This window comes from Myotis nattereri (assembly GCF_964212035.1).
Source record: "Myotis nattereri genome assembly, chromosome: 16".
Lineage (NCBI taxonomy): Eukaryota > Metazoa > Chordata > Mammalia > Chiroptera > Vespertilionidae > Myotis > Myotis nattereri.
This window is the reverse complement of record NC_138091.1, coordinates 36457906-36480260: the sequence shown is the minus strand read 5'-3', so window position 1 is coordinate 36480260 and position 22355 is coordinate 36457906. Positions and strand designations below refer to the sequence as shown.

The 22355-nt window shown below is 54.6% G+C and overlaps 1 protein-coding gene across 1 annotated transcript in view; it reads right to left on the bottom strand.

Annotated features, from left to right (window-relative positions):
* The window catches only part of CRHR1 (corticotropin releasing hormone receptor 1), a 38233-nt gene that overhangs the window by 4737 nt on the left and 11141 nt on the right, over nucleotides 1–22355 (bottom strand). Inside the window, exons 2-7 of the mRNA XM_081109993.1 lie at nucleotides 16037–16124; nucleotides 9949–10068; nucleotides 5227–5312; nucleotides 1191–1297; nucleotides 533–653; nucleotides 144–297 (exon numbers count right to left, since the gene is read on the bottom strand). Of these exons, the coding sequence (XP_080966119.1) occupies nucleotides 144–297; nucleotides 533–653; nucleotides 1191–1297; nucleotides 5227–5312; nucleotides 9949–10068; nucleotides 16037–16124 (676 nt within the window). The remainder of the gene's footprint in view (nucleotides 1–143; nucleotides 298–532; nucleotides 654–1190; nucleotides 1298–5226; nucleotides 5313–9948; nucleotides 10069–16036; nucleotides 16125–22355) is intronic.

Here is a 22355-nt window from a genome sequence, read left to right as displayed (position 1 = left end):
CTTTAAATGCTCCCTCCCCTCCCCCAGCTAGGGGCAGAGGGCTGTGGTGTACATTCTGTCACCCTAACCTGGCCCTGCAGCCAGCTGGCCTGGGTCTGGGTAAGGAGAGGGGAGCCTGGGATTGAGGGGGGGGGGGGGCTAACCCCAGCCAATGAGGATGAACATCCACTTGCGCAGCCGGTCCGTGGAGTACGTGAGCACGATGGCCGTGTGCAGGTAGCAGCCCTCCCCAAACATCCAGAAGAAGTTGGTCACATGGAAGTAGTTGTAGGCAGCTGTCACCAACCTGCACCAGCCCTGCCACCCCGCCCCCACCAGATATGACAGTGAGCGGGGTGGGTTGGGGGGGGTAGAGGGGGACAGGTGGGGGCAGCACCCACATCCCACCCTGGGCCTGGGGCCTCCCCTGGGCAGGATGGGCCACTTCTGTTCTGTGGGCCCCAAGGCCTGGCTCTGGCCCTGCCCCTCCCCCTCCAGGACAGCCCCACCCGGACCCGTCCTCTGAGCCCGGGCCTGCCCCTCCAGGACATACCATGTTGCTCTGGTGGACTTCGGGGCTCATGGTGAGCTGGACCACGAACCACGTGGCATTGCGCAGGATGAAGGCCGAGATGAGGTTCCAGTGGATGATGTTTCTGAGGCAGCGGATGCTCCTAGGGCCAGCAGGGGAGGTGGGTGTTGGGAGCAAGGGGAGGGGAGAGAGGAGGAGGGACAGGCCGCAAGCACCACTCCAGCCCAGACATATGGGTGGGAAACTGAGCCTCAGAGTGGGGCTGACCGGCTAAGTCACACATGGCCCTTCCTACCTGTGACCCGCCCAGACCTCAGCTCTGGGGGCAGAATCTGCCACAGCCAGTGCTCCAGGACCAGGGGCTGCCCTTCTCCCATGGGCATTCCTCCCCTCCCTGTGGTTCCAGGTTCGAGGGTCAGAAAACACACAGGCCTCCAGTGGGACGTCTCCCTGCTGCTCTCAGCCTGATGCTTTGGCCGTCCCCCCGCCCCCTGCCTGCCCCTGGCAGTTACTGGCAAGAGGGCAGAAGTGGCCCTGTCCGAGGTTTCCAGAGACCTGGGACTCTACAGCTGTTACCCCCTCCCACGGAGGCGAGGGGCGGGACTCCTCTGCCCAGCAGCCCCTGCACCTGACTTCTCCCCCTGCTCAAGGCCCAGGGACAGTGCCAGGGACTGCTCACCTGAGCCGCAGGAAGAGGACAAAGGCCACCAGGAGGGCCACCAGGGAGACGCAGTGGCCCAGGTAGTTGATGATGATAGCGACATGGTAGTGCACCTTGTTCTTCTTCTGAGGCCAGAGAGAGGGCAGAGGTGAGGCTCCCGCGCAGCCCCACCCCTGTGCCCACTGGCAAAGACCCAACGGTGGCCGGGACAGAGTGGGCAATGCTAACAGTAGCCCCCCCCCCCCCCGAGCCCCATGTGCCTCACGTTGCCCTGGAGCAGCACTGTGTAATTTGGGACTGTGTCTCCCTGTCTGTCCCTGAATCCCACTCTCTGTCCACTGCTCCGTGCTGTTGGACGAATGTCTGTTAACTGACTCTCCACATCACACAGGGACCCCATTCTGCATGCACAGACGCGTGTGCATGGCTCACAGGGGTGCTCACACACTTCCATTCAGGTCAAACTCTCTGGCCCCGGGGGGTGCAGACACCAACTCTCCAGGACTTCCTTCCTCCCCCCACTTCTGGGTGGAGCCACCACCTCCTCCATCACCCCTCACTCCCTCCTGCTGTAGCTGAAGCCTGCCTCCATCAGCGACGGGGAGAGTGGCTGTGGATTAGCATCCGCAGAATCGGTAGAGACCACAGAACCCCTCTCAGGTTCTATAATTCCCTGTCTAGGCCCCACCCCTGCCCGAAGTGAAGGGGATCCTGTCCCAGGACTGGAACAAAGTCCCCAATGTTACAACTTCATTCATTTCATACATCGATGGTCCCGAGGGATCAAGTCCAGACCCACCCATCTTCCAGATGAGAAAACTGAGACCCACACTCACTCACCCAAGGGACGTGCCTCTGCAGTGGGACCTCTAGCAGCCATCTGAGCCACACCCTCCCTCCCCCCTCCCCGGCCCCGCCCAGGGGCAGCTTCACTGCAGGGCCTCTGAGGTCCCAGGCCCAAGTGCTCAGAGGCTCTGCTCTAGGGGCTGGTTTCCCTGGCAGAAGCTTTCAGGAACCTGGCAGGAAGTCACATTAGCAACTCAGGCTCGGAGGGGCTGAGACCCAGCGAGGTGTAAATGGAGGCAGGCCAGAGAGACAGAGCGAGAGGAAGGGGGCCGTGCACATGGGGAGGGCCTCTGAGCACCTGGCAGCAGGTGCCAAATCTGGAGACTCTATGCACACGTCCAGCCTGGCGCTTAATTACTTTTATTAAATTCTCCACAAATCCGCACGGTGAAGCCCCTGGGTAATAACGTGCGGGAGCCCTGGCCCGGGTGAGTGATGAGCACAGTGTGCAGGGAGCCCCTCCACCACCACCTGCTGTGAGCTCCCCCCCAGCCCCCCAGCAGGCCGTGCCAGGGTGGTTTGGGGTGAGTAGGTACATTTATTAAGTACCTACTGTATGCTGGACACGGAGCCAGGAACTCTACAGATGTCACTGCTTTTCTTTCTCATAACTGCCCTCGGAGACTGTCCTTCTGTCCCTGTTTTTCCAGTTGAAGAGGCTGCATCATTGGCCCAAGCCACCCAGCTGGCAGTCACATTCCAGTGCTGCTTGGTCTTAAAGACCCTGCTTCCCCTGTCCCCTGACCCTGCACTTCTTGGGGGACAGGCAGGGACGGAGAACAGAGGCGCTCTCCCTGCCCTGGGCTTCTGTAGGGAGGATGGGGACTCATGAGGATGAAAGGGGAGAATTGGACCAAACCATTCAAGGGCTGCCCTGCGTGGCTCCTTGGCTTAGAGGCCCAGGCGGGGTTCTAGCCCTCTCTCAGCTGCCACATCAGCCTGATGCCATCTGAGGAGGAGCAAGCCATCTGGGGGTGGGGGTGGGGGGTCACCGTGCAGAGAGCCCGAGAGGGTGTTGGGCAGATGGCAATGTTACCTCAAGAGATGGGCAGAGATGGTCAGCAACACCCTGAAAGGTGGTCCGTGACACCCAGAGAGACACCCAGGATGTGACACTCCAAGAGACCTTAACGACACCCGAGAGACAGTCTGACCTCCCGAGAGAAAGCCACCGCTACCTACAGGAGCCGCTGGGATGCCCGAGAAACGTGTGGACACAGCCCATCCCTGGGGGCCTGACCAGCACCCTGTCCCTGTCCAGTTTGGAGACCTGAGACTGAGGAAGGTGGCGCGGTGTGGCACACTGGGGCTTTTCTGGTGGTGAGGGCTGTGGGCCGGTCTCCTCCCCAGCCTGGCCTCTGGGCGCCCTCACAACTCCCATTTCACAGGCGGCTGGTCTGCCAGTCCATGACCTACAATCAATCCCTCTGGGCGCTGGCGCCTAATTAGGGCTTATCCAGGGCCCAGAGCTGAGAAACCAAACGGGGTGCTCGGTTAATTGCAGTAGCTCCGAGAGGAAATGGGGCGTCCTGGGAGTGGGGAGGGCCCTGGCAAGGCTGGGGGCTGGCTTGTATTTGGACAGGTGCTCCGGTGATTCTTATTCCCAGGCAAGATGGGATGGAGGGTCTCCAGGGTCCCGTCCAATTTAGATCCTTCAGGCACAGGAATTCCCAGGACTGCCTGGTCCAGCCCCTCTCTTCTACACCCCAGAAGCCTGACATTCCTCAGACAGCTTGGCGCATCCTCCCTTCTGCCGCAGGCTTCCAGCTCCATGACACCCTTCTTCAGCACCCACTGAAGGGGTGGGTGGAGATGTAGGGGCAGGGACAGGGGGGCAGGGCAGCAACACCAGGAAGATAGATACACCCATGCATCTGCCAAATCTCAACCTTGAAAGTTTATGCATTGCAGCACTTGGTAGCAACCAGAGACTGAGAATAAAAAATGGGTAAATAAATTACAGTCCATCTGCAGGAGGTGATATTATGCAAATGTAAAAAAGAATGAAGCTGCTCTTTATGTACTGGTGTGGAACAACCACCAAGGTGGATGCTTACATGTAAAAAGCAAGGTGTTGAACAGGGTGTATAATATGCAACGTTTGGGTGAAAACAGAAAAGAATATAGGCACCTAATTACTCGAATATGCAGGGAATGTCTCTGGGAGAACATTTATGAAACTGGCAAAATGGCCCTAGCCGGTTTGGGTCAGTGGATAGAGCATTGGTCTGCAGACTGAAGGGTCTCAGGTTTGATTCCTGGTCAGGGCACATGCCTGGGTTTCAGGCTCCATCCCCAGCCGATCAATGATTCTCTTTCATCATTGAGGTTTCTATCCCCCTCTCCCTTCCTCTCTGAAATCAATAAAAATACACATTTGTAATACCTTAACTAATAAAGAATTAAATATATATATATATATATATATATATATATATATATATATATATTTAAAAAAAGACACTGGCAAAATGGTTGTCTCTGGGAGAGATCCCAGTGACTGGGTTGAGAGGGAGACGTTCTCTGTATGCCCGTCTGTACCTTTGAATTCTATATTATGTGTAAGCAACATCTTTTCAAAAACATTTGCCTATTTAAAAGGCTCTCCAAACGGCTTTTTCGAACGCTAGCTGGCTTGGCTCGTGGATAGAGCGTCAGCCTGCGGACCGAAGGGTCCCAGGTTTGATTCTGGTCAAGGGCATGTACCTCGGTTGCAGGCTTCTCCAGGGCTCGGGCCCTGGTCGTGGCTTGTGCAGGAGGCAACCAATCAATGTGTTTCCCTCCCATCGATATTTCTCTCTGTCGTTCCCTCTCTCTTCCACTCTCTAAAAATCAATGGGAAAATATCTTCGGGTGAGGATTAAATAAATAAAAGGGCTTTTTCAAGCTGCACTGCCCCCACTCCCATCCTCGATTCTGATATAGCCCCTGGCTGCACCTGGATATGTCGCTCAGGCGGGAGAGGTGGAAAATGGATGAAAACCTGTCCCAGTGAGCAGGTGGAAGGAAGGAAGGAAGGAACGAGGACTCCTCGCATCAGCTTGCCCACTGCCTACTGCCCACGTGGCACAGCTTCCCTCCTGGATATCTGAGCTTGAGTTCCCAGGGCCTTGCCATCAGCCTCTGGCTCCCCCACCCTGACCGGCTCCCAGCCAAGTAGCAGGCACGACCTCGGCTGGGGGCCCTGGTAGCCGCATGGCAGCCTCACCTCCTCGCTGAGGATCTCCTGGCACTCTGAGTAGTTCACGCGAGCGGCCCAGCTGCCGTTGGCCAGGCACTCTCTGTAACCGTTGTCTGGACAAAGGAGAGAGAGGCAGAGTGACCCGCGGTTCCTCTCCCAAATAGCAACTAGGGATCTATCTGCCCCTCCCCCTGTCCATCTATCCATCCACCTGGGCCAGCACAGGGCCTGACTGCTGGTGAAGCTGGGGAGAGGGGCTTCCCTACTACCCCAGCTTCCTGCCTCTTTCTGCCCCCTCGTTCCAATAGGGGCCCAGTGTGGACTTCAGCGCCTGACCATGGGGGCAGGGCTCTGCCCACACGTGCTGGCACGGTCATGCCCATGAGACTGGCCCTTGGGCAGTCTTGACCAGCTCACTGGGCTCTTCCCTTGCAAGCCCTTATGTGGTGGCAGATTATGTGGTGGGTGCCCTTCTGAGGACTTTCCCATTTTGGGGTCTCACGTGACAGCAGAAACGAATGGTGAGGTCTGATGAGTCAATCTCACTCCCCAGGCTGGGCATGATATGGCAGAAGGGTATGTGGTGGCAGCTCACGTGGCACAATGAAATGACAGGGTGTCCTATGGTGACTATTGCAGTGAGGTTCTGGTGGGGGGTCCTCACGTGCTCCACGGGGGTGAGGCTCGCAGGGCAGGTTCCGGGGAAGGCCCCCATGGGGGCATTTCCCCATGTTGGGAACATCCCTGGTAGAGGTCTCTTGGGACAGGAAATGACAGGTAGCAGGGGTGTGCTGGGGACCTCACAGGGGGTGGGTCTCACATAACAAGTGTCTCATTATTAGGACCTCTACAGCTGGCTCACAGACTGGCACATGGCAGTGGGGAGAAAAGACAGAAGAGTGGCCCAAGGAGGGGTGGGGTCTGTGCAGCCATCAGCTGGACTACAGCCCAGGACCTGTCACCGTCTAGGGATGGGGAAGAGCTCCATGGTCTGAGGCCTGGATTCCGGCTCTGGGATGACAAGAGCTGCACAAAGGGCCCCCCTGGGCGTGTCACCAGGACTCTGAAACCCAGTAGGGAAGGGACAAGAGAGATCCCAATTTCAAGTCTTCCTCCTTTGCTGGTAAAGGTAGTCCTGTCCCACCCTGTACCCCGTCCAGCATCAGTGGCTCTAAAGATATTTTCTTGACTTAATTCCTCACTCCAGGCAGAACTGGCTGGAAGGGAATTGAGTCCTGAGCCATTTCCGCTGGAGCCTCTGTCCTGCTGCAGGCCTTTCCCCAGTTCCCACTGACCCTTGTGTCATGGGGCAGGAGGACAGCTGGGAGAACTGCCTAAGTCCCAGTCCCTGAGCCTGGGGCCTGGCAGGGGCAGAGTAGTGTGTGGGAGACAGAGGTGGGGGCCCAGGGCCGGTTCAGTGCTGCTGTGCTGCGTGAGGAACTGGGGCCTGCTGGCCTCTGGGGCCCCTCTGCTCATGTGCACCAGGGAGGGCTGGACTAGCGGACCCCCAAGGGGCCGTCCAGCCTGGGAGCTGCCTCTCCGCTGGCAGCATCAGGACCAGAGGGAGATGATGGTGTGGGCGGTGGGGGGAGATGCTACTGCATCACTGAGAGAGGGAGGCAGGGTCTGGCCTCCAGGGCTGCAAAGCTGTGAGGCCTCCTTGCTAACCCTGCTCCCCAGCCCCTCTGCTGAAAGGCCGCTCACGCCTCTGTAGCAGGCCAGTGGGGAAACAGGCTAAATGGGTTTTTTAAGCTCTGCTCAGCTTCTCTGCCAGTGGACCCAAGTCTCAGCGGAGTTGAGCCTTGGGCAGAGGTGGCTACGAAGCTGCTCATTCTCTCCTAATTGCTAAATGAAGGATAAGCTACCAGAGGGCTGAGAGCTTAGTGACAGGGTTTTCAGGGGGGTCTGGGGGGAGGCAAGGAACCAGGGGATTCAGTGTCTCTGCTGTGTCTGCAAAGAAAGGGGCTTGGGGGAGTGGTTCTTGTCTAAGCGAGGCAGAACAAAGCTGTGTTAAGAGCATGGCTCTCCACCCAGACAGTCTGGGTTCAAAATCTGGCCCCGTCCCTCACCAGCCGTGTGACCTTGGGCAAGTCACACAACCTCTCAACTTCCTTACCTGAAAGACCAGAATGATCTTAACAGCTCTGCCGATTGGTTGAGTGAGCATTGTAGTTGACTATGCAGAGTGCTTGGAGCTCCACCGGCAGGTGGCGTGCGCTGTGATTGTTATTATTATTGTCTTGGAGCTGTATTTACGTAAGACTTAGAACGTGTCACTTGTCCCTATCAAAGGGGGTACTGGTGGGGTTAACAAGAGCCATGCTCTTAGCCTAAGCCCCCCATTCACACCCCCCACGTGGGGCCAGGAGCTGGAGTCCCTACCCGGCCGGGTCATCCAGAGGGACCAGGCTTTGGTGGGGAGGCAGGAGGCGATCCTGAAAGAAAACAGGCCTGACAAGCAGGGAGTCGTTGCCAGGGAGGATGCGACCTCCTTGTCTTTGATTGCTGAGCTGAGCAGTCTTCCCGGAGAATCATGGGAAAATGGATATTTTTGGAAATTCTCCCCATGTCTTTGAAGATCAGATGCAGCGGGAAGGAGGGCATTAAGGAGAAGGCCAGGAAGTCCCAGCAGCACCTCATCAGTAAATAAATTAATTAGGGTTTAATGATTAGGTGCAACTCTGGGTTCTCACTCACTATTGATCGCACGGGCATGTTCCTCATTGTTTGGCACTAGGCATCTGGAGAGGGGGATCTGCTGGCCCAACCCCCACGACTAGGGACCATCTCCCCCAGCTCCTCTCCTGGGATCACAGTGGGAAGACAGAGGAGGCCGAAGAGCACCCCACCCAAACCTCCCTCTCACCCTGCAGGTGGAGCAACTGAGGCCCAGTGCGAATGCCGAGGCTCCTTAGCCAGTTACACACGGAGCTGGGGCTGGAACCCAGGACTCCCGGCTTCCATTTAAGGCAGGGCTGGCGAATTGAGTGGCACATGCCCAGGCACGAAGCTCTGAAAACACTCACTTTGGGGCGTGTCAAGTCGTCCTTGGGGACGAGAGTGGAGGAAGCTCACAGGGAGTGGCCAGGGCTGGCTATAATTTGGTGGGGCTTCAGCTAGAGAGAGCCTGGCCAGCCCCACTCAGGCGTATGGACTTGGCCATGGAGGCAATGGGGAGTCATAGAAAAGGTGACTCCAAACAGGGGTGTGATGGGGTCAGATGCAAAACAAAGGTTAGCGATCGGGTATCTTGGACAGGGACAGTGGCACTGGGACTGAGGGCAGGGAGGGCTAGACATGAAAATCACTTTGGAGGTGAAAGGCAGGACCTGGTACCTGAGAGGGAGCGGGACCTCCCTCCAACACACCCCCATAATGCACCAGCCCCAGTGCTGCCTCCTTCCTGTAGGTACACAGCATTGTGGGTGGAGTAGCAGGAGGGCTCTGACTCTCAGTGTGGCCCTGCTTCTAAGCTTTGTGACCCTGGGCAGCTAACAGCCTCTGCCTCCATTTGCTAACTGTGAAATGGGCCTTACTAAATTGGAGGCTGGCCGCCGTGCACCCCAAGCTTTCCTCTGAGGTCCTTCTGCCCTTCCTCTTGCCTGAGGTCCCCCCACACCCCTACCAGTCTTTCTTCTCCTTCTGTGGGTTCCAGGCACATGAAGCTGCTTGGTCTGGCCGTTCCAGCCTCGTGTCTGGCCCCAATGCCTCCCCAGGGCCCTCCAACCCTTTCTTGGCTGCAGCCCCCAACCCTAACCTTAGTCCAGCTGGTAAAGGAGAGAGGGGCAGGAGATGGAACTTGGGAGCTTTGAGCTAATGAAGTATTAGAAGCCATGTCATCCATCCCTCGCCATCCTCAGAAAGGGGGCAGAGGGCCATAAGGGGGGTGGGGGGAGAGAGGGTGTGCTAAAGGTCACATAGCCTGTCTCAGAGTGAACCACCTGATGTCTGTGGCTGCCCTGTACCCTTTTGGGGCTCTGAGCTCAGGCCCACCAGACCCAAGGGCCCACCTGGGATCCCCCCTCCCCTTGGACAGGTCAGGACTCTGGCCTGCAGGTGTTGCTGTCTTAATAGGCAGGGGCTGTGAGTCATTGACAGGGGAGAGCAAATTAATTCTGAGGGTGACAGGTGACATAGCAAGGAGCTGCAAAGCCTGGAGGTGGAGGCTTAGGGCCTCAGGGGAGCAAGGTGTTTACAAAGGGATCAAATATCTGAACACTGGGTTAGTCCTCCCCTACCCCCATGCCACCTGTGGGCCCCTATGCGAGGCCAACATGGCTGCAGATCATGACTCGGAGTCCTCCGCCTCCAGGCTCATAACCTGGGCTGGCCTCATAACAGCTCTCAGCTCAGGGTTCTCATCCCAAAGTTGGGCCTGTTCTGAGGATTCCCGCCCTCCCTCATGGGGTTGTTGGAGGCTCAAGTTGACTTTGTCAACTGCAGAAGGAAGTGTCACACAGACCTGCATGCAAGTCCAGCTTCACCTCTTCCCACCTGGTGACCTTGGGCAAGTTTCTAACCTCTCTGAGCCTCAGAGGCCTCAGCTGCATAATGAACACTATCCAGTTATATACAGTGTCTTCCAGGGGTATTGTGAGAATCCGCAATGTGAACACACAGTGCCCAGGAGAGCAGAGCTGGCCTTGGTAAATGGTGGCTGCTGTATCCACGAGAGGTATTGTTATTACCGTTTTTGTCATTATTATTTCCCCCGTCTCCACCAAGTCGGTCCTCCACAGGCCCCCTTACTTGTGGTGTTGTAGCGGACACCGTAGAAATAGGCAGGGCAGGGTCGAACCACCAGCTGCCCCGCGGGGCTCTGGGGCCAGCAGGTGCCAATGAGGTCCACGGATGCATTGCACTGCAGTCCTGGGGGCAGAGACAGCTGGTGAGGCAGAGCAAGATCCCCACTCCAGTGTCCTCCCCACCTCCCGAAAGGCCCACACACACCAACGGGGGACAGGACAGGAGCGCTGGCCCTGGTGCAGAGACCGCTCATCCTATGCAGGGGAAGACACCAGGGAAGGAATCTGAATCTGATGCGATGGCACTAGGGAGCCAGAGTAGATTCCAGAGCAGAGGAGGAACAGAGATGGCAGGAGGTGATGTTAAAAGCTGAGGTCCTGACTGGCATTTAGCGGAAGGCTGGACATGCTTCAGGACCCTCTGCTCTGTAACCTGAGGACACTTTTCTCGGCACGTCACTTGGGGCAGACCTGAGCTCTCAGACTTCACAGAGTGGAAAGGAACCAGCCAACCCCTGACCCAGTCCCCCTTACACGTCTTCAGAACCAAACCATGTCTGCTCTAGCCCTGCAGGGAGGAACCAGCTAAATGAAGTTGGCCTGCCTTGCAGCTGGCCTGATGAGCACATTTACTGACCACACACTGCTTGCACTGTCGTCTGCGCTGTGCCCTGAGAGGACGGACGGAGAAGGGACCACGGGGAGAAAAGGCAGGGAGACACCATCCAGGGGAGCAGAAAGGACACTGAACCAGGAGTCTGGAACCCTGACTTCAGACCGGGCTGTGTTACTAATTTGCTGTGTGACCGTAGGCAAGTCACTTGCCCTCTCTGGACCTGAGTGTCTTTACAGTAAAATGAAGTGGTTGGATCTGATCAGAAATTCTTAATCGCAGTTCATGGAAGCTTTCAGGGTTCATAGAGACTCTGAGATTAAGTGAAAAACTTGGTCTATATGTACATTTTGCTTGGGAAAGGGACCTTGGCTTTCATTAGATTCTAAAGGGGCCTGTGACTTTTAAAAGGATGTAAGCAGATGAATTAGAAAGTGGAGTGTGTGTGTTGGGACAGAGTTGAAGCCACAGTAATACCTCTGGTCTCCAATGGGCAGGGGCTGGACTGAGCACATTTCTGGCCCCCCCTCCTTTCTCTGCCTTTTGATGCCTATCTCTTGCATAGGGCTGGCACAGTGTGCCCCGGGTGCCTTGCATAATGGGAGGGGTTAATAACCTGGGGTGGCACATGCATGCACAGACAAGCCAGGGAGAGCCATGAACCAATGTGGGGTCTGCCTCTTTAGGTCTGGGCATCAGCAGCTGCCAAGCCCTGGCTGGGCCCACCTGCCATCTCCTCCCCAGCCTAGCTCGGCCCCAGTCTCTCAGGAAACAGCACTGGATTAGAGTGGCGTCCTGTCCCTGCTGGATGCAGGGCAGTGCTGAGCAGCACTTGGACCAAATGCTGGTTTTTCCTTTCTAATCAAAGCTATTCACAGGGTGTTCGTGCAAATCAGGGCTCAAGGGGTAGAGGCCTTGAGGCCAAGTGGTTTAATTGAAAGAGAAAGAAATCTGGACTGGGGCTTTATGGCTATGAGGAGACGGTGGGCCAGGTGGCTGGGGTGGGCCAGTCCTGGCACTGTGCCACAGCACAGCGTCCCTGAATTGCTTCACGGAGTGAGGAAAGCATGTTAAGATTTTAATGTCATGGTCATGTCGATAGTGCTGAGCCCGGAAGAGGGAGTAACTGGAGGCATGTGGCCATGGGAATGGAGGGGTAATATTATGAACCATGCTCTGCTTCTGGAACTTTCCTTCATATGTTTTGTTGGATCCTCACCCACCCTACAATGGCATTATCCCCTTTGGGCGGATGAGCAAACCGAGGCCCAGGGAAGCAAGTGACTTGCCTGAGGTCATGAGTCAATGAGTGAAAGAACCAAGACACAGAGTCACGTGTTTTTGACCCTAAATCCAGTGCTCTTTCTGTGACACCACATTTTGTGCCAGTAAAGGGAAGGGGAACAGTCCACGGGGCATTGGGGAATGAGTAACATTTATTGAGGACTGACTGTGTGAAGGGCACTTTATATATACACCATCTGATTTAACGGCACCATCGGACCTTCCTCAGTAGGTTGTCCATTTACTCATTCATTCAAGTACCTCCTGAGCTAGGTACTGGGAAGATTAAATGGGATGTCATCTGTATGTCACGTGTGGCAGCACCTGGGACTCGCCTAACACACCCTCACAGTCAGTCGCGTTGCCCCTCCCTCTCTGCCTTCTCCCTCTCTTTCCTGCCTTGGACATTTCCCCAGAGTCCCTACCAGGAAGAACAGAGGGCAGGGCAGGGCTGAGCACCGGCCACAGCCAGGACCAGGCCAGAGCCAAGGCAGGGACCGGCCACGGAGCAGATGGCCCTTTTGGCCTTGAGGACCAGGCACCAGCCAATGCCCCGAGCCCTGGCACCACCCACAGCTGGTCTAGGGTTTGGGGGTGAGAATGGGCAGGGCCGTCGCTGTTTGCCCCTGGACTGTGGATTCTGTAGCACCTACTCTGTGGGTCTCACACCACCTGCCAGCATGGGTGCTAATTCTCTCTGTCTTACAGATAAGGAAACGGCGGCCCAAGCAGTCACATGGCCTAGCCAAAGTCACACAGACACCGAGAGGCATAAGTGGGTTTTGAATGTTGGTGTTTAATGTCTGCGAGGCTCTTCCCACTGCACCACAGCTGGCCCCAGCCTGGGCAGCCGGCCCTCATAGCACTTGGTTGCACCCAAACAGACAGATCTGTTCAGCAATGAGAAATACTATGGAGAAAAAATAAGCTGGATGAGGAGATAGACAGGAGCTCTATTTTAATTGGTTGTGTCTAAAGCGCACTTAAGGAGAAACCTAAAGGAAACGAGGGAGGGAGGCATGTGCATATCTGGGGAACAGTGTTCAAGACAGAGGGAACAGCAAGGACAACGGTCCTGAGGCAGGCGTGTGCTTGGTGTGCCTAACGTGCTGACACTGCTGTCACTTGGGGGTGGGGAGCGGGGCAGAGTCAAGTGGACCAATGCAACACTGGTCCTGTATCTTCCTCCCTCCCCACATGTGCACAGAGAAGATGCATGGGACTCCACACTCTCATGGCTCATGGGGGCAGTGTGGTCAGACTACCCCCAAACGCTTGTGAATGGAGGGAAGAGGCGTAGCATGGGTGGCTCCCACCTGCCTCTGAGGAAACCCTTGCTGAGTCAGGTTCGTGGAGGGGCCTGCTTTAATGAGCAGATAAGAACCCTTTGAAGGTAGCTATTCAATGCTTGTGCATGATAGGGCACTGGTGTCTTCTTCCAAGCAGGTAGCACAGTTCCCTTCCCACCAGGCTCAGGGTGCAGATGTGCTCAGCAGGTCCTTCCGAGGGAGCCTGGAGCCTGGCTCCCGCCCCAGTTATGTCGGGTCTCTCATCAGGGGTTTCTGAGTAACCAGAGTAGGTGGGCACTTGGCAGCAGCCCTGAGGCTGGGAAGCCCAGCCTCCTGTTTGGTTTAAGCCCAGGAGCAGGACTCAGCCAAGGCTGTTCAGAGAGGGAGGCAGCTTCTGAAACACACACACACACACACGCACGCTTGCCATTCAGAGGAAGGTGCTGCTGGGATGAACGGGCAGGGGCTCTGCCTGTGTCACCAGCCTGGAGAGGGTGGCAGAGGGCAGGCAGCGAGTCCTGCTCCTCTACCACCTTGTGGTTGAGCTGCCTCCTCTTTGTCTGGGCAGAGAAGAAAGATACCTTTGTAGTGTGATTCATCAGGACAAATGGGTGGGCTTCCTGTCCTATAGGTCTGTGGGCTCTTCATTTTTGCATTCCCAATACCTAGCACAGTGCCAGGCACATAGTAGGTCTGGAGGACAATTAGGGGCCATGTGCAAACCCAGTGTGAGCATGGGAAATTGCAGGGGCGACTTTGCCTCCCAGGATGATGGACCACACTAGGCCCTGGGCACCATGCCTCTCTGGGCAGCCACATAACGTGGTGGTGGCAAAGTCTAGAGTCGGGCCCACTTGCTTCTAATCTTAGAGTGGCTGCTTAGTAACTGTATGTGCTTGGGCAAGTGATCAAAGCTCTCTGAGCCTTCTGTAAAATGGGGATAAAAATACTTCCTGGCTATGCTGTTTGATGATTGAATGAGATTAGAGCACTTAGAATGGTGTCTACACTTAGTGGACGCAAAATAAATATAAGCTATCATTAATTATTGTTATTATTCATGACCTTAAGACAGGGCTTGGGACTGATGACATGGGTTCTTGTCAATAACATGATTGCATTTGTCATTAGTTAATAATTCCATTACTTTCTGGCATTGTCATATTCATGACATGATTTTATGAGTTGCCAAGTCTATGATCTGCCACATGATGGCTCCGGGGACCCACCCTCTCCCTATTCCTGGCATGTGAGAAGACCCCCAAAGGCCCCAGTTCAGTGCTAGCTGCCCCGGCCAGACGCCCATCCATCTGTCCCCACCCCTCAATCCACCCTCACCATCTGTCTACCAGTACCCATTGGTCTGGGTAGGTCTTGGTTCCAAAGACAAATAGCGCATTATCAGAGGCCATTGTAGAGGGTGATGGATTGTGTGCCATGAAGCCCCGCATGCTGGGCCAAGATGGAGGTAATGGCACAGAGTACAAATCATCGGCGCATGAATGGCATTCATCACGGCCTGTTGCCTCCAAGGACAGGTGATACCTGCAGTGGCTCAGGGATGTCACTTCTCCTGAACACAACAAGCAAATTAATGGAGCCTGACCTGGCCCTCATGTATGTGGGGCTACGGGCAGGGCCTTTCATCTCAAGCCCAGCCTCTGAGCAGGTGGCCTCCCTCCCAGTCTCCCTCCACTAGCACTCCAGACTCTTGCTCAAGAACTTCCCCGTTCCCCATGACCCAGCTTAGCCAACTTTGCAGCCAGATGGAAAATTCACCAAACTCAGCTGCTGGTCTTCAGTCAACTCTAGCTTTGACTCAGAGCATTGGGTCTTCTCTGCCAGTCCACACTCAGAGTTTCTCAGAGACTCACCTTGAACCTCCTCCTTCAGAAAGCCTTCCTGGATTCATACCCCTCCTGATCTAATTTCCCTGCCACCTGCATTGTAGTGAGCGATTCATGGCAAGTGCCTTCCCCTCACCCCAGCTACAGAGTAGGCCTTTCGGACTGAATGGAGGAGAGACCTAAAGAGGGAAATAAATCACCACAGATTGAGCTTCCCTTAGACTCGCAGGTGCAGGGAGACCTCCCACCTGCCCAGCAGCAGCATCGCAGGAGCTGGGGTGAGGGCTCAGGGGTCACACCCCAAGTTAGAAAAGGCATGGTCTTGACAAGGCAAAGCCAAAGACCTAAATTCCCCATGTAACTCTCCTATGCCTAAGTTCCCTCAGATGAGTCTTAAACTCTTGTGAACATGAAATAAGACCATTATTCAAAAGCCCTTTGTAAAAAAAAAAAAAAGTTATAGAAGTATTCGTCATATTTGCAGTTATGCAGTATTTTCACTGAGGCATTATCGAGCTTGGTGTTGAAGACGTATCTGGAAGCCAGCCTGCCTGGTCTCAAATCTTGGCTCTGGCCCTTGCTCGTTTTTCTCTGTGCTCCGTTTCCCTATGTGTACAGTGAGGATTACAGCACCTACCCGGGTTAATATAGCTCAGATACCTCTGGCAGCGTCTGGCACAGAGTTAGCCCTCTACACAGAACACAGCCTTTCTCCTCCCCGATGCCCGAGCCACAGCTCAGCCCCACGCTGTTGCCCACCCCAAAGCAGGGCAGATAACTACCCAGCACACTGCCACAAGCCCTCCCCCCTCCCCCTCCCCCCCCCCCCCGCCCCGCCCCGTGTGTGTGTTTGTGTGTGTGTGTGTGTGTGCGCGCGCGGCAGACACCGTTACCTAGTCACAGTCCTCTGGAGAGAGGAATTGCTTGGACCTTAGGGAAGAAATCTCTGCTGTTCCTGCCTTAGGGCATGGCTCTGTGCAAGAATCCTGGTGGGGCAGGTGATGGGCTGTGGCAGGTGGCGGGGCTGGACTCTTGCAGGAGCAGAGTGAGGGTACTCACCAGAGACGTTGCTGGCCGGGGACAGGCTCTCGCAGTGCTGGTCCTGGAGGAAGGCAGAGACGGGGTTCAGCCCCAGGAGGAGAAGGGCCTGTGGGCACAGGGGGATGAGGGACATGGTTAGACTGCCATGAGCAGTCCAGCCTGCAGCTTCTTGCCTACCCTCTTCTCCCCTCATCCATGTGTCTTCCCAAATCCCCCCCCACACACACACACACATACACAACCCCCTCCCCGACCTACCTCGCCCCATCCTCCCTGCCTGATCTAGAGCCGCCTTGCTCTTGGAGGGGGCTGGAAAGGAGGCTGGTAAGAGCAGGGGCCCAGATCCCCAGGGCAGGTAAATTTTCTCCCTGAGAGCTAGAGAACCCCCAGTGAGAAGGAAGGCCCCAACTAAACAATCTGCCTAGGAAAGCTGCGTCCATCCACATGGATCCCAAGCATGGCCCAACTGTGCCCCAACACCCTGGGCCCCACAGCTCATAGGTCCTCATTCTGCACCTCCCCCCCCTCCCTTTGGAGCTGCGAGCTCTCCTGGCCTCTTGTTCAGTCAGCTGCTTCCCGGCCTCATCCCTGCCCAGCTAGTGACCAGCCCCTACAACTTGTGCCTCACCATTTATCAAGCCTTTTTACATCTGTGATGGCACTTAATTCTCCCTGGGGCAGGGGTGGTTGTCCCTTTTCACAATTGAGAAAATTAAGGCCCAGAGAGATGAAGAAACAAATGCGCCTGGAAAGGCAGCTGCCCAGTTCTAGGGAGAACCGGCACCCCTCACATTCCCCAGGGACTCGGCGTCGCTCTGATTCCGGAATTCCAGCCCACTGGGAGGAGAGTGGTGTGGACCCCACAGCTGGAGGGCTGCCCCTTCTTCAGTAACACCCCACACAATTGTTGTGTCCCCTCCCTCAAGGTCACCACCCTTCCTGTGGATTTAAAGTCAAAAGAGACCTGGCGTCCAGCCCGTTTCACTGTGTTGCCATGGACAGGTTACTTGCCCTCTCTGTGCCTGTTTTCTCTGCAGCTTTTATTGAAGACTTGCACAGGGCAGACCCTGTGATCTTCACAGCGGGAAAATGAGGTGGGAGGCGGAGGGGCTTGTCTGAGTCCCACTGAGCAAATGGCTAGCTTAGAGGAGGGGCAGGGGGGTGGGTGCACAGCCCTCACTCACAGGCCGGGAACAGGGTGAGGAGAGCGAAGCATCGCCTCGGGTACAAATTTTAAGGGGGCACCAGAAAATTTAGTCTCAAGATAAATAATATTTTAATGCAATATTAAAAGAACTCTAAATTAATGCAAAAATCCATGATGAACAAAATATTCAAAACCTTTTTTTTTTTTAAGACAAGATCAGTAACAGTGCGGGGCTATATTGGCACCTGAGATAAAAGGAAAGATCAGTAATAATATTAAAATAGCATTTATCTGATTACTGAGATTTGGGGCACCTTACATTTTGCACTTGAGGAGAATGCTTCATTGGCCTCACCCTAATCCTGGTCCTGCCCTGCTCCCGTGCCTTCTGCCCAAGCTAGACTCCACCATCCCCCATCCCACCCTCCCCAAGGCTGTACTAGTACCTCCTCCCTTCCCCCGCACTCCTCTCCACTCGCCCCTTCTGGACCTCAGGACCTTCCCCCAGTCCAGAGGCAAACTGACTTGCCCTTTTCCAGAGGCGAACTTTCCATGCTCACCTGTCTCAAATGTCCTTTCCTGCCCTGTCCCCCTCTGCCCCTCCCAGTGCCACCCACTTCTGGGTAGCTGCTCCTTCCCACACCTGTCCAATGACAAAGGCAGGCCGTGCTCCCCTCTCTCCTACCCTACATTCCAAGGTGGACTCGAGTGCTCCCCACTCCCGGTCAGAGTCTGTCCTGCCACCACCTCCTTCAGGAAGCCACCCCCGCCCCTTGACCCTCATATATCACATACGTTGTCCCCTCAGTGCCCTGCCTGAGTCCTTAGTGGGCTTGTTGACTATGCACTCACGGGCACACTCCTTTTTCACATCATAGGGGTCTCTGTGCTCTTACTGAGTCAAGCTCCTAAGCACCCCCACCCAGTCCTGCACCCCCATCTGGTGCCCAGACCCCGGCTGCTCAGCAAACGGCGCTGGGTTAGCTAATTCACTCCTGGGACTCGGGAGATATTACAACGAACCCATTCAATTCTCAGGCCCCAAGGAACTTCCAACACTTTATTAATCAGTAATTAAACTTCGCAGTCGCCAGAGAGATGGCGAAATATCTTTCCTCTCATTTTCCAAGTGAAAACGCAGAATTGGAGAGAAGAGGAAGCCACCAGGCCAGCCAGAGGCTTCTGCTGGCAGAGCAGAGAGCAGTCCTCGGGGACAAACCTGCACTGCTCAGCTCAACAGTCAGCAGGAACCCAGCTCTGCTCTGTCCCCGGCTGCTCAGTCAGCTCAGGGGGCCAGGGGCTCCTTCTAGAAGGAGAATAGGACTCCCTGCCACCTCCCTCCCAATATGCACACACGCACACAGAGAATGGAAGTGGGGCTCCAAGAGGCAGCTCAGCCATAGGCAAATTAAAGAAACAGAAACACTCTATTCCAGATTATCAGTCATGCTGCCTGACATTCCACCATTATCCTTCTGACCCTGAAGTTGCTCTTTGTGCTTCAGTCTTCAGATCCCCTTAAAATACCGCATTTCATTCCCATGGAATTGCTTATCAATCAGTGCATGGATCCTGCGGGTGTCTGCACACCTGTGCTCTTGCAGGCCTTTGCCCCTCCTCAGCCTGGCCCACCCTTCGCCTGGTGAGCCCTGGTGGCCTCAAAAGCCAGCCCCACAGCCCCTCCGCTTGGCAGCACTTTCCCTCACCCTCCAAAGTGGAGCAACTCAGTCATCCCCTCCCTTTTGTACATGCGCTGGGTCCTGGTGCTCATGACACCAGCAGAGGGGGACCCTGGACTAGCCCCAGATGCATGAAACAGCCTCGAGACAAAGCACTCACGCCCCAGGGTTCTAATTAGATGGAAAATACACCAGCCACACGTCTTAGCCTCGCGTCTTAATGTCTCAGGTTCATTGAGGAAAAGAGCAATCCAGATTCATCATGAAACCAAACCAAATGCCCCAGGACAAAGGGCTAGCCTGTCCTTGGCTGGCTGCCTACAACCCTGACCCTTACATCTCCTTCTTGGGTATGATGGGTCGCAGAGTCATTTTCTACCAGGAGAGGGCTGGCTTTGCATTATGCAAAGAAAAGGGCTTCTTAATATTCCCGAACCAACCTTTCCGCTCAGGAAAGGTCAGCTCTGCACAGAACGTGTGTCTGTGCCACGTCAAGCTCTGCGGAAGGGTTTGAAGAGGCTTCTGGCTGATTCCTGAATCACACTTCCATGAAAAATCGGGAGTATTTCCTGTGTATTTCCTCCCACCATCCATTGCTCTCCTTTTCAACATTCACTGCAGTTTTCTATCTCCATCAACAGGCAATTGCCGCATTGTAGGAACAGGCCCCAGAGTTTCAAGGATGCTGTTTATTTCTTTCTGAAGCTGAGAGTTTCTTAATGGAGGGTCCTCAAGCACACAAGGGTAGGGGCACGAAACCCTGTAAGTAAATGCACAAGCAGTGTGTAATGACAACCATTTTCCAGGGGAGGGTGCCCAGCATCTGCCACTTCTCAAGGAGGCCTCACAACCCCCAAATCCCCGGAGCATATGGCAAATGGGGTCACATCGGAGGCCCGGGCCTCACCAACCGTACCTGTCATCCTCTCTGACGGCGACCCCAAAGTGGTTTGACCTGGGAACTGCCACTCTCTCGGATGCCTCCATCTGCTTCCCTCCCCCGCCCCCAACATCAGCCCTCGCCACTTTTTCTCCTTTCAGAACAATTGTTAAAATATATTTTTATTGACTTCAGAGAGGAAGGGAGAGGGAGAGAGATATAGAAACATCAATGATGAGAGAGAATCATCCATCAGCTGCCTCCTGCATGCCCCCTACTGAGGATGGAGCCCGAAACCTGGGCATGTGTCCCTGATCAGAAATTGAATCGTGACCTCCTAGTAGTTCATAGGTGGATGCTCAACCACCGAGCCACACCAGCCGGACTCAGAACAATTTTTGACACACCAAGCCTTCAGGACTTCGTAAGGTTTACCATTCTCCAAAAATGGCACCAAGGATCTGAGGCTGGTGGAGTGCTAGGCTCACTCACCTGTACCAAGGAGCACTGCGCTGCAGAAAGCAGACGGGGAGGCCTCATGCTTCCCGTTTCATACGGGTTTCACAGTTGAGGTGCTCCAGGTCACTGAGCTGTTTTCAGCTGTTGAGTGAGGACTGGACACAGTAAGCAGGCAATCCGTGTCTGTTTTTTTAAGTGGATGAAAGATGGAGGAGGGGATGGCTCAGGTCAGGACAGGGCATGGGAGCAGGGATGGGTAGAGGAGGGTGCAGGGCTGGGCATAGAGGGTGGGGTGGAAGGGGCACAGTGTGTCAGCTGCCTGCTCCGGCTGCTGGCCTTGCCCCCACCCCCAGGCCAGCGCAGAGCAGGAATTGAAGCTGCCATCCCAAATCCCAGGGTGACTTTGGCATAAAGGTTAATCACACCCAGAAAATGCTTATTAGAGACCATAAATAACTACATTGCTGAAGCTCAGTTTGGTCTTTAAAGGCACAAAGTGCAGTTTCCCTTGATGGGATGATTTGGTAATTAACCTTACAGGGAGGGCTCTAAAGGGAAAAGAGGGAGCTGGAGGCAGGGGGAGCTGCCTCCTAAACGTTCATGAGGAGCCAGGAGAAGGGGTCCTGCCTTCCCTCCCCTTCACAACAACGTCTGCTGCTCAGCTTGGGAGAGCCCCCCAAGCCCCCGTCCCCTAGGCCCAGGAAGACCTCTGACAGCGCGGCCGCTGCATCGTTTGAGAGTGACCTCCCAGCAAAGTCCCTTCCCCTTCGGCTGAGCTCTGAGTCCAGACCTGCTGTGGACTGTGTGCCTTCAGGGGAGTTAACTGGCCCCTCTGGGCAAGGAGGCCTTTCCTACTCCATCACAGGGATGTGGGCCACCTAGGGGGAAAGCAGGAGTAAGATGCTTCTGAAGCTTAAAGTCCCCTACAAGTGTCCATGTGGTCATTACCACAACTTGGTGGCTGTGGGCCCCAGAATCTTCCTGTTACAGAGGTTGGGAGCACAGCAGGCTTCCCACAGGAAAGGGAGGGGTGCAGGCCAGACCAGCCCTCCCACCCCCCATTCAGTCAGGCTGTTCTGCCTTCTCTGTAAGCTTTCCAGTGGGAAGGGCTTTTTTTTTTTTTTTCCAGCTTAAAAGGAAAGTAGTTTTGTTTTTTTAAACCATTCCATTTAGCGATCTCACTAAGACTCTTGCTGGGCTGATTCTACATTCAAGGAGTTGAAATATTCAGTTTCATAGCAACTTTCAAATATGCAACACAATATCGTTAACTATGGTCACCACGTTGCACATTACATCCCCCAAACTGTTCAGCTTAACACTGGAAGTTTGTATTTTTTCACCTTCACCCATTCTCGCCTGCCCTCCCTCCTGACCCCAGCAACCAGCGAGTCCTCTGTTCTATGAGTTCCATTTTTTACAAATTCCATATATAAGAGGTCATATAGCATTTGTCTTTCCCTGTCTGACTTATTTCACTTAGCATACTGCCCTCAAGCTCCATCCATATGGTTGCAAGAAGCAAGATTTCATTCTTTTTTGTGGCTAAATAATATGCCAATGTATATATACCACATTTTCTTTATCCACCTATCCATCAATGGACACCGGTTGTTGCCATGTCTTGGCTATTGTGAATAATGCTGCAATAAGTATGGGGGTCAGGATACCAGTTCGAGATGGTGATTTTGTTTCCTTTGGATACATACCCGGAAGTGAGATTGCTGGATTATATGGTATTGAGTTGTATGAGTTCCTTACATATTTTGGACATTAACCCCTTATCAGATATGTGCTTTGTAAGGTATAGCCTGATTCAAGCAAAGCCAAGAGAAGAAAATCTAAATAGGAAAAGAGGAAAGGTCATAAATCAAGATTTCATCAAAAAGCTGGCCCCCCTGTTACATTTAAAAACCAGGTTGCAGAAATAAAACATGAGCAGTCAGTTCTCTGAAACCTGTCTGTGCCTACAGGAGATACACCTGTAGTTACAGAATGACGATTCGGGAAGGGCAGGGCCCACAGGGAGTTGTGCAGTTTCTGCTCCGCACAGAGGTGCCAGCCAAGGTGTCAGTGGGGGTTAGAATTACAGGCTGTGCACCAGCGGAGCTGGGCCCTGAGGGGGGTGCCTTTTCACCAGCCAGAGTAAAACTAGACTGGGGACAAAGGACA